Below are 15,841 nucleotides of genomic sequence, written 5' to 3' on the forward strand. Positions count from 1 at the left end.
TTCTGGCACAAAGATGAGCTTCCAGAACCCAGAGGGCTACAGCTGAGTGGCTCCCAGTTCTGCCCTCAGGGGTCTTCCCAACAGCTCTCAGCAGGTGTCCTTATCAATGCCATTTAAATGACCTATTATTACAGCTCACCAGGCCAGTGCAGGGGAGGCCTGGGCTCCAGAGCCCAAGGACGAAAACACAACTCCCACAGCTTAAATTCAAATATGGCCAGGCCTGCGATCCCATGGCAGGAAACAGAGGCCCAGAGGGGGGGCCGCTATAGGCTGAACCCAGGCGTGTGAGTCACTACATGGAGTCAGGCAGCACACCCCGTTTAATCCTTTTTCTTTTTTAAAGATGTAACTGGCTTTTGTTAGCAATTCATGAACCAGGCAGCATCCTGTCTACAGACCCAGCAAGATGCTCTGCTGAACTCTGAGGGGCTGTTAAACCCTTTCAGCACCCTTCAGCCTCAATGAGTGGCTGCCACTGCCCAGTGCCCACGCTCGAGGGTGGGGCTGTCTGTGCCCTGCCCCTCGCTCGACCTGTGGGAAGGGTTTCAGTGCTGCCTATTTGACTTCAAAGCTTAGAACAGCCCTACACACATGCACTGTACACAGAGGCATGTAGTTTAATCTTCACCAAACGAAACGGAGGGGATACTGCAAATGGGATTATTTTTTGGAAGAGCAAACTGAGGCCCAGAAAGGATGGCAGCTGCCAGGGCCACAGTGAGAGGGCAAATGCTGCAGAAAGGTGGGGACGGTTTGCCTCACAACCGTGGGGACCTGTGTGCTTCCCAGGTGATGGCAGAAGAGGCCCCTCAGGCCAACTCTAAACACAGAAGCCAAGGGTGCTGACAGCACCCAGGGAACCTTATGGGCTATGGTGCTCCTGAAGGAAGAGGCAGAGCTGGGCTTTGAACCCAGGACCGGCTGCCTCTAGAACAGGAAGAGCTGACTTTGAAGGACCCGCTGGAGACCCCACAAGGAACGTCCCTGTTCTGCAGGTGCCCAGGCCTCAGCGCACTGGCTGGTCACTTCTTCTTCTGCACGTGGCCACAGTCATACTTGCCCCGCACAACTTTGAGCTTCACTCCTGGCAGGTCTTGGGTGCGGCCACCCTGCACAAGGACAACGTGGTGCTCCTGCAGGTTGTGGCCCTCCCCGGGGATAAAGCAGACAGCCTCGCGGCCTGTGCTGAGCCGGACGCGGCAGCACTTGCGGTTGGCGGAGTTGGGCTTCTTGGGCTTGCGGATGAACGTGCGCAGAACAACGCCCTTCAGCTGCGGCCGGCCTTCCGTGGGGCCCAGGCGCAGGGGCGGGCGCTTTGGGGGCCCCAGACGGTGCATCTGGTTCAGTGTAGCCATGGGGCGGGTGGCGCAGAGCTGGGGTACCAGGGCCAGGCCTGGAAAGATACAGCGGGGAGAGTGGAAAGGGGTTATCACCCCAGCACACAGATGACAGCATCCTAACTCCACGCTGGTGTCCTGGCATCCGCCCAAGCACTTTACCTGGCCACACTGGCTTACCTCTGGGGGCATTAGGGACAACAGAGATGACAGCTATTTACTGAGCAACCACCTCCCATGAGATTGTTTTAAGCATTTTACATAAATTAACTCATGATATTCTTCAAAAAAGGCGCTCACCTGAATGCTGCTTAGACATGGTGACACGGAGCACGAGCACTTACACCGTGTTGCAGGGACAGACACTTGTGCCATCACTGCCGCAGCCCTCTGGGTATTCCTGGAGGTGTTGTGACCCTCTTAAACCCCTGCCCAACCTGTGGGTACACCCTGGAAGTTCTGCCTTCACCTAAGGTCAGAACCCACCAGCTCTCTCCCTCCTGCCCGCGCCCATCTGAGTCTGCCCCAGCCTCGTCCTCAGCCTGGGCTAATCGCACCTCTCCCGCTCCCAGGTCTCCCTGCATCTTCAGCCTGTTCCTGAGCACACATCCAGGGGGAGTCACAATGCGAGTAGCTCATATCCCTCCCCTATTCAGATCCCTGCGGTGGCTCCATCGCCATCGGGGAAAGGTGACCCACAAGGTACAATCTGCCCATTACTTCTCTGCCCACTGGCTCATTTTCTCATGCTGCTCCAGCCACGTCCCCAACACCAACAAAGAGGAGACCATTGTGACTGTGATGTAGTCTAAGAAAAGGCAGGTGGTAGGGGAGGTAGATATATTTCCAGTGAAGACCACCAGGATTTACTCATAGACTCGATGTAGGATATAAGAAGATTCAAAGACAACTGGCTTCTCAGAAACAAAATTTCACTGAGCACCTACTATGTCTTGGCCCCAATAATACAGACATAGCAGCAATGGGGAGCACTGGGCCCTGTGCAAGTTCTTGGGCTGAGGTTACAGTGTCATACATCTATCCACCTCCTCTTCCTCTCTGTCACTAGCATAGATACCCCATCAGCACCACAACTTCACACTACATATCCAGCAGGCCCTTGGCCTCTTGTCAACTCCCGTGTCTCCTTCTGTAAGAGTGACAGTAGAGGGCTGTGTAGCTCAGTGGCAGAGTGGCTTGCCTAGCTAGCACATGTGAGGCACTGGGCTTGATCCTCAGCACCATAGAAAAATAAATAAATAAAATAAAGGGAATATGTCCATCTATAACTAAAAAAAAAAAAAAAAAAAAAAAAAAAGTGACAGCAGAATCCTCAAAAGGAATGAGTCATTTCTAGAAGTGACTGCCTAGTGATGAGTCCTTGAGCAAGATTCTTGGCCTGACAGTGCCTCGGTTTCCTCATCTGCTTCCTGGGCACTATGATCATGTCTCCCTCCTCAGTAGTGTGTATGACACTACCACGAATCAATGCATTTCCAGCTAGCTCTGATTCCCAAGGCAGGGAGCAGGCCTGTCCTGCCCACCTTTGTGATCTTCGGGGAATGGCAAACAGAGGGGCTTAAGAAAAGTTGGCAGAGTAAATAGGTGAATGAAATGTCTCAGAGGGCAGGATGCCTGAGAAATTCCTTCAGTGCTTGGCACCTAGTAGGCTCAGGATAAACATCAATTGAATGAATGGCTAAAGGCCTTGCTTGGATGTCTAACCCATGAGAGGTATTTAATAATAACTTGCAGAAGGAACAAATAGAGTCAGGTGAACTTAAGTGAGAAGACATTGGCCACTTATTCTTCCCATTGGTACCAACGACTGAGCCTGGGGTGCTCAACTACTGAGCCACATCCCATCCCTTTTTATGTTTTATTCTGAGACAGGTCTCAGTAAATTGCTCAGGGCCTCGCTAAATTGCTGAGGCTAGCTTTGTATTCAGGATCCTCCTGCCTCAGCCTTCCAAGTCTCTGGGCTTACAGGTGTATGCCTCAGCACCCCAAATCGTAGCCAATTTCCTTGTTGTGCGATCTTATGTTGTTCTTAAACTAAGAAGGCTAGGACATCACTGGGCAATATAATCTAATGGGATCACCACTGCGTATATGGTCCTCAACGTCGTTATGCGGGGCATGACTGTAATAGTCATAGTAAACATCAGTGCATCTACCTCCCACCACCTCTTGCTCTTGCACCCACATCCCCCCCAGAAACGGACCAGGTACGAACTGATTTAAACTCACTGATTCCATCGGGGCTCTGACAGAGGTGCTCAAGTCCCAAGGAGGAGAACTCTGTCCCTGCAGCCCAAGCCCCCAACTTACCACGACTTAGGGCCATGTTGAGACCACGGAGAAGATATGACCAGGACATCCTGCCGCTTGGTGGGTCCCTGTGTTAGGGATTAAGAGACTCAGAAAGGAGGATAAAGTGGCCGTAGTCGCAAAAGGTGTCAGACTCTCCCAGTCCCGCTCTCAGAACCTAAGGAGCCTCCTCTAAAGGTCTAACCACACAGCCAGAGTCCTTTCGCAAATTTAGCCTCGCTCTGACCAGGATCCCCGGGACCCAGACGCCCTCGTCCGCATGCAGAAGGAAAGGGGAAACTGGGCCGGGGAGGTTGGCAAGAGCTAAGGACTGCACTGACCTCACCGACCCTCGCACCGTCCGCAGACACGCTGAACAGTGCCTCAAGCCCTTTCCGGGTGCTACGGAGACAGTGATTGGCTCATTCGTCCCTGGCGGGGTGGGGCTCAGACGATGATTGGACCACAGAAGAGTCTATCCCAGTCCACGTTCCCCATTGAACAGTTTTTAAGGCACTGGAAAGATAATCTCTTCCAGAGTCTGATTGGCTCATCCCGAGCAGTAGAGCTGCTTTTTAATTGGTGTAAATGCGGAGTGGGCGGGATAAAGAGTGTGTGACTCTTTGTTCCCAGTCCAAGATGGCTGCGTCCATGGCTCGGCGTTTGTGGCCTTTGTTGGCTCGTCGAGGGCTTCGGCCCCAGGGAAACTGTGTCTCCAGCCAGAACCCAAGGAGGAGTTTCGCTGCAGAGAAACCAGACCGGAACCTTCTGTACGAGCACGCGCGCGAGGGCTATAGCGCTCTCCCTCAGCTGGATATGGAGCCTCTGTGCGCATGCCCAGAAGAGGTCGCGCGTGCCCTGGACCTCCGCAAGGGGGAGTTGCGGCCGGCTGATCTGCCCGCGATCGTGAGTGCGCTTGCGCCAGCTGACTGGGCTTGCAAGACGTGCTTTCGGTGGCTAGGGGGCGCCGGGGGCAGCTATTTGCAGGAATTTTTAGTTTCTTTTCGAGTTTAGCCAGTATGTTGTGCTTGGCACTCACTTATGTGGCGCTTGTCCCTGCTATATGTTAAGACCTTACTATATGCCACAGATGCTTTCTGTGCCATCTTGCGTCTGTTTCGTAATGTGCCCTGGGTTCCCACTGTGCTCTAGGAATTGACTATTACCAGGATCCTCTGTAGTCCAGCCTCTCGCCGGGCTTGCTCTAAGTCCTCAAAGAAAATTAGGAACGGGGTGTGAGTCAGATGGGGATGAGGGGTGAAGCTCTTGGAGAGAGCGAGGAACGAGCAGGTGAATAGAGTTTAAGAATGGACGCTTCCCTGGGCGCGGTGGTGCACGCCTGCGATCCCCGCGGCTTGGAGGCAGGGGGATCAGGGGGATCGCGAGTTCAAAGCCAGCCTCAGCAGTTTAGCACGGTGCTAATCAACAAGACCCTATCTCAAAAACATAAACAGAGCTGATGTGACTCAGTGGTGAGTGCCCCTGGGTTTAGTCCCTGGTTCCAAACCAAAGAATGAATGAATGGTTTCATTGAGCAGGTGTTTTAAGAAGCGCCTACTGCGTTTCAGTGTTCCAGGCGTTGAGAAAAGGCGGTGAATAAATACTAACGTCACTCGCACTTGTATAACATTACATGCTAGGAAACTAGAACCAGGGTCACCGTGTATCTAGAGGTGGGCTGAATATAATGAGGTCCCCAAGTCTTACCAGCCTTTCTTGGATTCTTTACTAGCCTGTTCTAAATGGTTTTTAGACTTTAGCCTCACTTAATTTTGCAACAGCCCTATGAACTAAGTGCTGTTATTTCCCTGATTACATCAGAGGGGAAACTAAGGCTCAGAGAGGTGAACTTGCCCAAGATCATGATGTTGGTAAGTGACAGAGTGGGAGGGAATTTTGTGTCGTGTTCTTCTTCTTTTTTTTTTTTTGGTGGTGCTGGGGATCGAATCCAGGCCTTGTGCATGGGAGGCAAGCACTCTACCAACTGAGCTATATCCCCAGCTTCATCTTTTAAAAAATTTTTAGTTGTAGTTGGACACAGTACCTTTATTTTATTTTATATGTGGTGCTGAGGATCGAGCCCAATGCCTCACATGTGCTTGGTAAGCACTCTACCACTGAGCTACAAGCCCAGCCCCAAACCTGTGTTGTCTTGACTCCAGAATCCAGTCTTTGCTCCATTATTCTCTCCCATGAGTAAGATGATCCGAGTTCAGTCTAGTTAAAGAAGTATTTCACATACAGTTATAAATACGTAATTATAATCTGTGATAAGTGCTGTGGAGGCAAAGTAGAGCATGTCTGAGAGGGCTCAGGAGGTGGGTGGCATTAGGTAAAGATTAGTGGATTGCGTGAGATCCAGAAATTGAGGAAACAGGTGTGTTCCAAGTGGAGGGACCAGTGTTTACAAGAGCCAATGCGTAATGGAAGGTAACTTAGAGTGTCACAATCTTTGGTAGGGTTTTCCAGTCTTTGTGGCCAAAAGTAAGAAATACATTTCACACACCCACAATTGAAACCAAAGTTTTCTGTTCTTAGCATGTGTGAAGAAATTTTTTTTTTAATTCACTTTTGTTTTTAAAGTGATTGATTAGACCCTGCTATGATCTGGATGTGGTTTGTTTCCTCCAAAACTCATGGTGCATATTGATCCTGAGTATAACAGCGTTAAGAGGTAGGGGGAACTTTCAGAGGCGATGACATTAAGAGGGATTAATACTTTTCCCTCCAGAATGGGTCAGTTATCTTGAGAGTAGTTTTTTTTTTTTTTTGGGGGGGGAGAGGTACCTGGGATTGAATTTAAGGACACTCAACCACTAAGCCACATCCTCAGCCCTGTTTTGTATTTTATTTAGAGATAGGGTCTCACTTAATTGCTTAGTGCCTCCCTGTTGCTGAGGCTCGCTTTGAACCGGTAATCCTCCCGTTTCAGCCTCCAGAGCAGCTGGGATTACAGGCGTGAGCCACTGAGCCTGACGTGAGAGTGGTTTTTTAAAATATTTTTTAGTTATCCATGGACACAATTTCTTTATTTTGCTTATTTATTTTTATGTGGTGCTGAGGATCAAACCCAATGCCTCACATGTGCGAGGCAAGCGCTCTACCGCTGAGCCCCAGCCCCAGCCCTTGAGAGTGGTGTTTATAAAGACAGGCCACCGCTCCCGTTTGTCTCACTCACACCCACTCGCCCTTCCACTTTCCTGCCAAGTTGTGCCACAGCTCAAGGCCCTCGACAGATGCTGTCATCTGATTTTGGACTTCCAGCCTCTGGAACCATGATCTGCTTTCTGTTATACATGACCTAGCCTCTGGTATTTTGTTATAAAAGCAGAAAGTGGACAGATGCCCTTTAGGATGGCTGTTTAAGAACAAAATAGGACTGGGGTGGAGCTCAGGGTAGAGAGAGCATTTTCCATTTCTCCATCATGGGGTGGGGGACAGAAAAATAAACATTGTCAAGAATTATGTTATGAGGAATTAGAGTCCTCTACATCGCAGATAGAAGTGTAAAACAGTGAGCTGCCACGGTCCTGTTGCCAGTTTTCAAAAAGTTAATACAGAATCACCACGTGGTCCAGCCGTTCTCCTTCTGGGTGATTATCCAAAAGAACGGAAAGCTCAGACACATGTTTGTTCACTCGCGTTCACAGCAGCATTGTTGGCAGGAGCAGTGAGGTAGAAGCAACCGAGTGTCCCTCCATGAATGAGTGAGAAAGGAAGTGAGACGTGCACGCGCTGTGGGATTTCACGCATCCTTAAAAAGGAAATCCTGACCCGTGCCACGGCCCAGGTGGTCCTTGAAGACGTTCTGCTCAGGACAAAAGGGCAACCGTCGCATTTTTTCCACTTCTGTGAGATACCTGGAATACCTCACAGAGACCGGGCCTGGGGTAGGGCTGGGCTGGGGAGTCCCTGTTCAAGGGTGACAGGGTTTCAGTTGGGAAAAATGGAGCCATTCTAGAGCTGGACGATGGCGATGGCACCTCCGCAGTGTACTTAACCTCACTCAGCCGTACACTTCTAAATGGTAAAATGGTAGACTTTATGTCACGCACATCATACTGTGATTTTTTGGAGTGTTAGTTTAGAAACCTAAATGTTAATTTACAACTCACTGCTATAGTCTGGGGTGCTGTAACAACACACAGACCTGGGGGCTTATATAAACAGATTTGTTTCTCAGTTTTGGAGACTGGAAAGTTCAAGGTCAAGGCACCAGCAGATTTGGTGTCTGGTTCGTAGATGTCATCTTCCGCGTCCTCTTGGTGGGAGGGGAGGGAGCTTCTGTGATCCCTTTTACAAGGGCACTAACTGCGCTCCTCAGGACTTCCCAAAGGCCCCGCCTCTAATACCTTCACGTTGAGATTTAGGATTTTAGCATATTAATTTTGGGGGGCCGGGGACACAGTCTGGGTGCAGAGGTGCATGTCTGATCCCAGTGACTCAGAGGCTAAGGCTGGAGGACCCCAAGTTTGAGGCCAACCTGGGCAGCTTAGTGAGACCGGTCTCAAAATTTTTAAAAAGGGTGGTCATGTAGCTCAGCAGTAAATACCCCAGGGTCCAGTCCCCAGTAAGTACCAAAACCCAAAAAACTTGGATCAGGGGACACTGACGCGCAGTCCACACCCGTTACTCTGGGTCACTCCTTAAGCCTGGAATCGGTTTCTGCAGGGGTCGGCCTTTCTCCGGGTCCATGGTCTAGTCCAAGGGGAGTGAGCAAAAGAAAGTCCGGGGTGGGGTCTTATCTTTAGGGAGGTGACCCAAGAGTCACAGGCACGTCCATGTCTTGGTCACGTGGACAAGAGCAGCTGCCAGGGAGGGTGGAGTTTGTCTTCATTGGGGCCCCACGTGCCACCAAAACATCAGGAAAGGTTCTTCTGAGTGGGGGTGGGGAGAAAGGCTGCTGGGGACAGGGGGGGGGGGCCTCTGCCTGGGAATACCACCGGGCCAGGTGACCAGCAGGGCGAGGCCGCAGAGGGGAGCCAGGGCTTCACCTTTCCCGTCCTGCGTCCACCCCCAGATTGCAGTGTGGCAGGAGCTGAGGCAGCTTCGAGAGCAGATCCGGAGCCTGGAGGCAGAGAAGGAGGCTGTGACAGAGGCCGTGCGGGCCCTGCTGGTGAGCATGGGCCCTGAGCGGGTGGGGAGCGGCAGTGAGGGTCCCTCCCAGTACAGGCGCTTGAACCTGTGCACACGACAGCTTCACGGAACAGTGGCCAGGACCCGGCATCCCTAGGGTGACTTAGCAGCTCTTCCCCGTGCCCCCGCCAGGCCCTTGTCCCTCTGCACCTGCAGCGTCGGTGCCCTGCCTGCCCTCGGTCTCTGTCTCAGCTCCATGGTGGCTGCCGCAGTGCGCCATCGCCTTGCTTGACTCCGCCAGGGGAGGAAACAGACTTCTCTGGCCTGATGCCTTTTCCAGGAGCAGGGAGACGGTTCCCTAAGCAGAGACCCCTCAGTCTCCTGGGCCAGGCCCCACGCCACACCCGTCATCAGCAGGGGGATGGAGGCCCTGCTGCCGGCCTAGGCTGCTCCGAGTCAGCCTCAGCTGGACGCACCATCGACTGCCTGGGGAGGGTCCAGTGGAGCAGGTTCCATGGGGAAGGGGAAAGCAGGAATCCCAGGTTAGGAAACCAAGAGGTTCTGCCACAGAGGGCTCGAAAACAACCTCAGGGCTGGGGCTGCAGCTCAGTGGTAGAGAGCACGAGGCCCGGGGTCCCGTCCCCCCATGGCAGACATTACAGAGCCTTCAGTGCACACCAGGCACTGGCCGGTGCTGCCCAGATTCCTCATCCTGGCAGCAGCTCTGCGACAGGAACAGTGCCAGCCCAGGGTTTCATCTGGGGAGACTGAGACCCCAGAGGCAGATGTGCCTCAGTCCTGCAGTCAGGAATTGCAGAGGCCTCGCCCCCCAGGGACTCCATCTCCCTGTGCAGGGCCCTGGGCTGTGCATGAGGCAGGTGGCCTCATGAGTGAGCGGAGCTCACTGCAGTGTTCAGGGAGAAGCTGTCCAGCTCCCTGCCAGGGAGGCCCTGCCATCGTCTCACATCACAGATGGGGCGACTGAGGCCCAGAGAGGGCAAGAGATTGGCCTAAGGGCACAGCACTGGTGGGCACCTTGGCATTTAGACCCACACCTGTCTGATGCCCTCAGCTGCTCTGGATCATGGAAGGTTCAGAACATCCAAAGCCCTTGGGTGCAGGCCTCTGGGTCCACATTCTCAGACTTTTCCTTCCCTGAGCCTCAGTTTCCTCATCTCCAAATGGGGATCACGTTGCGCTGGCCTCACCGAGTGGCCGTGAGGTAAGGTCATGTGAGGCCTGTCACCCAGAGCCTGGCAGGAGGGGCAGGGGATAAATGCAGCTGCAGCCGGCCGGTCACGTACACTGCAATGCCAGACGTTCAGGAAACTGAGGCAGGGGATCTCAAGTTTAAGGCCAGGCTTGGCAACTTAGCAAGAATCAAATAAAAAGTAAAAAGGGCTGGGGACGTGGCTCAGTGGTAGAGCCCCCCTGAGAAAACTAAGGTATGCCCCAAATGAAAACACATAAATAAACAAACACAGCCGCAGGTGTGGTCACTGTCGCCTGGCCTCTGTGGCTTCCCAGCAGAAACAGGGGGAAGGCCCCAGCGGAGCAGTGACCACAGAGCCTCAGATCCCTTGGCCTCGGCTGACCTTCACCCTGCGCATTGATCCTGCTAATCCCCCATCTCTTTCCACCAGGTGAACCAGGACAGCAGCCAAGTGCAGCAGGTACCCAGGGCGTCCACCTCGGCCTGGTGGGCCTGGTGGGCCTGGTGGGTGGGCAGGGAGGCAGCATGGTGGTAGTGGGAGAGCCGGCTCCTCGGCTCCTTCGGGTGTGGCTGCTGTGCTTTCCTGGCATCCCCAGCCCAGCGTCGTCCCCTTGGGGAAGGGGACGAGGGGTCAGGCACACAGTCCTGGTGGCTCCAGTCAGGTCCTGGGGTCGGTCTCATGAGTTCATCTCAGGTCACATGTCCGTCTCTGAGCCTGTCCCGGTGGCCAGAGCAATAGGATGTCCCTGGAGCTGCCGTGTGGTGGGGGAGGTTCCTGAGAGGCGGCTCAGGATGCGGGGCCAGAAGAAGGGTCCCATAGGCCCTGCGGGAGACTGAGGTCCGTGGCTGGGGGCTCCACTCTGTCCGGGCTGACCCCCTTTCCCTCCTCAGGACCCTCAATACCAGGCTCTACGGGCACGTGGCCGGGAGATCCGGAAGAAGCTCGCGCCCCTGTACCCCAGGATCACCCAGCTCGAGGAGCGGTTCTACTTGCGGGCGCTGAGGCTGCCCAACCAGACCCACCCAGACGCCGTGAGTGCCGTGCTGGGTGGCGGGGGAGGACCGGCCCCCAGGCCGCCCGCCGCAACGACCTGTCTCCTTGCAGCCCATCGGGGATGAGAGCCAGGCCCGAGTGCTCCATGTAGTCGGAGAAAAGCCAGGTGGGCCAGGCCCCAGGCCCAGGGCGCTGTCTGGACCGGGCGCTTGGGGGGGGGCAGCATGTCTTCTGGTCTTGAGGGCTTGGGTGTCTGGGCAGTTGTCAGTTGTCAGCTCCTTCCCCCTCCCCTCCCCCAGACCCACACCCCCTCCCCCTCCCCCATCACCCCCTCCCCGCCTCTGCGCACGCCCCCTGCCTGATTCACTCTCCCTTCCTGTGCCTCCCTGTCCTTCCAGGTCCCTGTTCCTCAGCTTTTCTCCCTGGGCCTCCCCCACTCTCCCCCCACCTCCACCCCCCCCTCCCCAGCCCTTCCCCGCCCTCCTGCACCCCTGCCCCCTCCCCCCAGCCCTCCCCCGCTCTCCCCCATCCCCCTGCGTCCCGCCCAGCTGGTCTCCCCCCTTCCTTCCCTGGCCTCCCCCCTCCCCTCCTCGCCCTTTCTCCGCCCGCTCTCCCCCCTCCCCAGACCCTCCTCCTCCTCCCCCTTCCTTCCCCTCACCCCTCTGCTTTCCACCCACATCCAGCTTTCTCCTTCCAACCCCGGGGCCACCTGGAAATTGGCGAGAAGCTCGACATCATCCGTCAGAAGTGAGGCCCTGTCCCCGTACCTGCTGTCCCCACCTGGCAGCTGGCACCCGCTCCTGCCCTGGGCTCTGCGTGCATGAGAAAGGGCCGGGGCCCTGCCCAGCATGAATGTTGGATGCCAGCCCTGCCTGGCAGCTGGCCTCGCCCAGGTGCCGAGCCGCTCCCCACCAGCCCTGGCCCATGTGCACCCGCTTGTCTTTTGTCCCCCAGGCGCCTGTCCCACGTGTCCGGCCACCGCTCCTATTACCTCCGCGGGGCAGGGGCCCTTCTGCAGCACGGTCTGGTCAACTTCACCCTCAACAAGCTGGTCCACCGGGTACGGGCCAGGAGGGGGGGCCACCTGGGGGGGCTCAGGGTGCCCGGCAACAGTCGCCATTCTGGGAGCCCTCTTGCACTTGGACAGACTTGATTCCTGTGATACCTAACGAGGCGAGTGCTGTCACTCCGCGTTAGAGACGGGAGGTCGAGGCCTGGAGTGGGGAGGCCATGTGAGGCCGGGACTGCTGGGCACGGAGCTGGCTCCCGGCTGCGCTGTAGCCCCGCCCCTCGCTGCCCGGTGTATGTGGAGGGTTTGGGGAGCCTGGGGCAGCGGGCTGATTGCAGGGGTGTTGGCTCTGGCGAGGGACTGGCCCTCTCGTGAGGGCACTGGGGAGGGCACAGTCAGATCTGTGCTTGTGAATGACAGCTCCAGCCGCCCGTGTGGGACCACGAGGGGGAAGTGGAGCTGAAGGGACTGCAGCCGAGAGCCCCAGCACGGGGACACCCAGGCCCAGGCCCCTGCTCAGGCCTTCAGCTGTTCCCTGCAGTGGGGTGGGCTTGGGGGTGACAAGGGGTGCCACCGGCTCACTCTGCAATGTCCCTCCTCTGGACTGAGCTTGGGTCCTGATGCGATTACCACCCCCACAGGGCTTCACCCCCATGACGGTGCCAGACCTTCTCCGAGGAGCCGTGTTCGTGAGTGAAGCCCTGGGTGCAGGCCCTGTGTGGGGGACCCGAGGCAGGGGGACCTGAGGCAGGGGGACCAGCAGCCCCCCTGAGGATAGTGCCCAGGGCTGAGTCGAGGGGGTCAGGCCATAACTGGGAGGCCAGGATGATTCCCGATGCTTCTGTGGGGGACCAGGGGCTATGACTTTGGACTAGGGGAGACCCAGGTTGCCTGACCCCATGGCCTTCCCCCAGGAAGGCTGTGGGATGACGCCAAATGCCACCCCGTCCCAAATTTACAACATTGACCCCTCCCGCTTCGAAGACCTCAACTTGGCTGGCACGGCCGAGGTCGGGCTCGCAGGTGAGCGCCTACCCAGATGGAGCGGTGAGGAATGGCAGGATTGTCAGGGAACACACAGTGATGGGGGAAGCTTGCCTAGGACAAGGGCCAACATGTACGGTTGTGTAGGTTGTTTACTGCTCAACAGTGACAGTCCAGCCACATACTCTGACCTGGCGTTGTTTCCAGAGGAATGCCTTTCTGAATGTCACCCTGTGGGCAGCAGCAGCCTCAGCTGACCCCATCCTGCCCCCTTCTCCTCCCAGGTTACTTCATGGACCACACTGTGGCTGTCAGGGACCTGCCAGTCAGGTGACACTCAGTTCCTTTAGACCCTACCCAACCTGTGACGTTCACTCTGTCCTGCCTGGTCTGACCGCACCTGTTCCCCACCAGGATGGTCTGTTCCAGCACCTGTTACCGGGCCGAGACGGACACAGGGAAGGAGCCCCGGGGCCTGTACCGCGTGCACCACTTCACCAAGGTCGGCACAGCTGGCGCTGGCTGGCAGGGGTGTCCCCCGCCCACCCCTGGCCTCCTGACCCCTGTGCCCTCCCTGCCCCAGGTGGAGATGTTTGGAGTGACAGGCCCCGGGCTGGAGCAGAGCTCGCAGCTGCTGGAGGACTTCCTGTCCCTTCAGGTGGAGATCTTGACGGAGCTGGGCTTGCACTTCCGGTGCGGAGAGGGCCACTTGGGGGGTGGCCAAGGGCGGGGCTGAGGAGGACAAGGACCTGCTAGGTGCTCCCCCATCTGGAGCCTCCTTTGCCTCCTTTTTCCCGAATGAGGCTTACAGGACCACGAGGATGTCTGTCTGTCACTGTCGTCCTTCCCGGGAGCAGACGCAGCCTGGCTGCTCCTGTCCCCAGGGCCCTGCCTCCATTGCAGGCCCAGGACGCCTCTTTCTATCCAGTGGAAAGCAGGCAGGAAAGGGAGGACCCAGGCGTCACTGTCCCCGCGTCCCTAAAGCTGAGAAAGGCACTTTTTTCCGGGTGACCTTATAGAGCTGGGTGCTCCTGGTGGGGGGGTGGCTGCGGGGCTCGGCCTTCTCTCCCTCCACCAGTCCCCCGCCCCGCCCTCCTCCTGTGCCACCCTCTCCCACACCACTGCCCACCCCTTCCCCTCTGCCACTGTCTGTCCTCCGTGGCCTCCGCTGCTCCCCTCAGCCGCAGCCTTCCTCAGGCCTTGCCCTTGGCCGCAGGGTCCTGGACATGCCCACCCAGGAGCTGGGCCTTCCCGCCTACCGCAAGTTCGACATCGAGGCCTGGATGCCCGGCCGAGGCCGCTTTGGGGAGGTGAGCCCTCAGGCGGGCGCGGGAGGACAGCCAGCCCCTGTGGCCACCTTCTCAGCCCCTCCCACCCCCAGGTCTCCAGCGCCTCCAACTGCACTGACTTCCAGAGCCGCCGCCTCCACATCATGTTCCGCACCGAGGCCGGGGAGCTGCGGTTCGCGCACACGGTGAGGGCCGCCCGCCCAGAGCCTCCCCAGAGCTTCCCCAGCGGCCTCCCGGGGCCAGGGTGTCCAGGGGGGTCAGGGGTCGGGGCGAGGGCCCGGGACCTGAGCCGTCTCTCCCCAGGTGAACGCCACGGCCTGCGCGGTGCCGCGCCTCCTCATCGCCCTCCTGGAGAGCAACCAGCAGAAGGTGTGGGTCCAGCCCGAGCGCCAGGGAGGGGGCCGGCTGGGCAGGGCAGTGTCCTGAGGCCTCCTCTGTCCCCAGGATGGCTCTGTCCTCGTGCCCCCTGCGCTCCAGCCCTACCTCGGCACCGATCGGATCTCGGCCCCCACCCACGTGCCTCTCCAGTACATTGGTCCCAACCAACCCCGGAAGCCCAGAGACCCTGGCCAGGCGGCCTCCAGCTGAGAACGTCGCACACCAGCGGTTGTCACTGCTGCCTGGGTTGCAGAGGCCCGGCCCAGGGACCTATTTTCCTGAACCTTCCTCATGGCTGAGTCACTCACACCCCGGCTCCAGGCTTGACCCTCCCCTGCCCGCCCTCTCTGAGTCCCTGAGTGACCTGTTGCTCCTGGGGCCCGCAGCAGGAGGCAGGACCGACTCCTGTCCTCCATCTCCTTTCCTCCCTCGTGCTGGGCAGAAGGTCCTCAATAAATGGCCAGAACAGGGGCCTCTGTGCAGCTGTGAGCAGGGGCAGAGCCTGGGCCACCCGGGAGGCACTGGGCAACGGCAGGGGGTCCCAGCCGACATCGGGGGTCTGTGGCTGTGAGGACTGGGCTGGCAGCATCCAGCAACCCCAGACCATAGGCAGGTGCCCCGGGCCCCCAGGAGCTTTGAGGAGGCCGAGCTCGTCCCCGCCCCCCAGGGCAGGCCTCTACTGGCCGCTGGAACTCACCTCGCTTCACCCCTGTCCCCGGCTCCAGCAATGACCCTGAGGTTTCCTCAGCAGTTTTTCCCACGTCCCTGTCGAGCTCATCAGTGACCTTGGCAGTCCAGCTTCAGAATCTTGCCACAGCCTGTCATGCCCTCTCCTCCCTGCCCTCTGCCAGTCCTGCTGACCAGTGTCTCCTCCTTGGATCATCACAGAAGCCGGCTGTCTCCTTGACTCCCTGTGAACCCCCAAGTCAGGGCCTGCCCCTCCCTCCCCAGAGCCCTCACGGCTCCATCAGAGTAAAGGACGAAGTTGTCATGGCCCCACGACTGTGCTCTGTCATTCACTGCAGTGTTCTCTCCTTCCCTACGTAACCTGTGTGTATGTCCTCGTCACCCCCTCGGGACTGGGGTGTTGGCCAGATTGTTCACTGCTGTGGCCCCAGGGCCCAGGAGGGGAGCTGGCCTGTAGAAGGTGCTCAATAAAACGGAGTGGACTGGTGTGCAGACCCTGCAGTCCCCCGCGCTGGGCACTGCCGTACGTGCCGTACACACTATTTCACCCTCACCAGCAAG

At 57.2% G+C, this 15,841-nt stretch overlaps 2 protein-coding genes across 7 annotated transcripts; one reads left to right on the forward strand and one right to left on the reverse strand.

The window, feature by feature from the left end:
- Nucleotides 1–597: 597 nt before the first annotated feature.
- Mrps12 (mitochondrial ribosomal protein S12) lies at nt 598–4,219 on the reverse strand. 3 transcript variants are annotated; one of them, XM_027941489.3, is made up of 3 exons: nt 3,672–4,219; nt 1,641–1,740; nt 598–1,396 (listed from the first exon to the last, which is right to left on the reverse strand). In XM_027941489.3, exons 2-3 carry the CDS (start codon nt 1,657–1,659, stop codon nt 1,026–1,028), a joined length of 390 nt encoding a protein of 129 aa, XP_027797290.1. In that variant the 5' UTR covers nt 1,660–1,740; nt 3,672–4,219; the 3' UTR covers nt 598–1,025. The 3 variants fall into 3 exon arrangements, with proteins under 3 accessions (XP_027797290.1, XP_027797289.1, XP_071460740.1); XM_027941488.3 differs by lacking the exon at nt 1,641–1,740 and having other exon boundaries at nt 3,672–3,739; nt 3,992–4,175; XM_071604639.1 differs by lacking the exon at nt 1,641–1,740 and having other exon boundaries at nt 3,672–4,154.
- Nucleotides 4,220–4,226: 7 nt separating this feature from the next.
- On the forward strand, nt 4,227–15,767 carry Sars2 (seryl-tRNA synthetase 2, mitochondrial). 4 transcript variants are annotated; one of them, XR_011705300.1, is made up of 16 exons: nt 4,227–4,556; nt 8,671–8,766; nt 10,370–10,399; nt 10,831–10,971; nt 11,045–11,099; nt 11,617–11,680; nt 11,888–11,993; nt 12,584–12,631; nt 12,857–12,965; nt 13,211–13,256; nt 13,341–13,428; nt 13,510–13,584; nt 14,143–14,236; nt 14,292–14,400; nt 14,519–14,584; nt 14,660–14,685. XR_011705300.1 is itself a non-coding variant. In XM_027941482.3 (16 exons), the coding sequence occupies exons 1-16, from the start codon at nt 4,239–4,241 to the stop codon at nt 14,801–14,803; spliced, it is 1,608 nt and encodes a 535-aa protein (XP_027797283.2). In that variant the 5' UTR covers nt 4,232–4,238; the 3' UTR covers nt 14,804–15,767. The 4 variants fall into 4 exon arrangements, 1 of the variants encoding a protein (XP_027797283.2); XM_027941482.3 differs by having other exon boundaries at nt 4,232–4,556; nt 13,510–13,619; nt 14,308–14,400; nt 14,660–15,767; XR_011705301.1 differs by lacking the exon at nt 14,660–14,685 and having other exon boundaries at nt 4,230–4,556; nt 13,510–13,619.
- Nucleotides 15,768–15,841: the final 74 nt, after the last annotated feature.

The sequence above is a fragment of the Marmota flaviventris genome, chromosome 18 (assembly GCF_047511675.1).
Source record: "Marmota flaviventris isolate mMarFla1 chromosome 18, mMarFla1.hap1, whole genome shotgun sequence".
Classification (NCBI taxonomy): Eukaryota; Metazoa; Chordata; class Mammalia; order Rodentia; family Sciuridae; genus Marmota; species Marmota flaviventris.

What these genes read in the sequence shown, in the direction of transcription:
- Mrps12 (XM_027941488.3), bottom strand. Translation starts at nt 3,720, where the DNA reads ATGTCCTGGTCATATCTTCTCCGTGGTCTCAACATGGCCCTAAGTCGT. An exon ending in CAACATGGCCCTAAGTCGTG is followed by an intron (nt 1,397 to 3,671) that starts GTAAGTTGGGGG and finishes GTATCTTTCCAG; the next exon opens with GCCTGGCCCTGGTACCCCAG.
- Sars2 (XM_027941482.3), top strand. Translation starts at nt 4,239, where the DNA reads ATGCGGAGTGGGCGGGATAAAGAGTGTGTGACTCTTTGTTCCCAGTCC. An exon ending in ACCAGACCCACCCAGACGCC is followed by an intron (nt 10,972 to 11,044) that starts GTGAGTGCCGTG and finishes GTCTCCTTGCAG; the next exon opens with CCCATCGGGGATGAGAGCCA. An exon ending in TGTAGTCGGAGAAAAGCCAG is followed by an intron (nt 11,100 to 11,616) that starts GTGGGCCAGGCC and finishes ACCCACATCCAG; the next exon opens with CTTTCTCCTTCCAACCCCGG.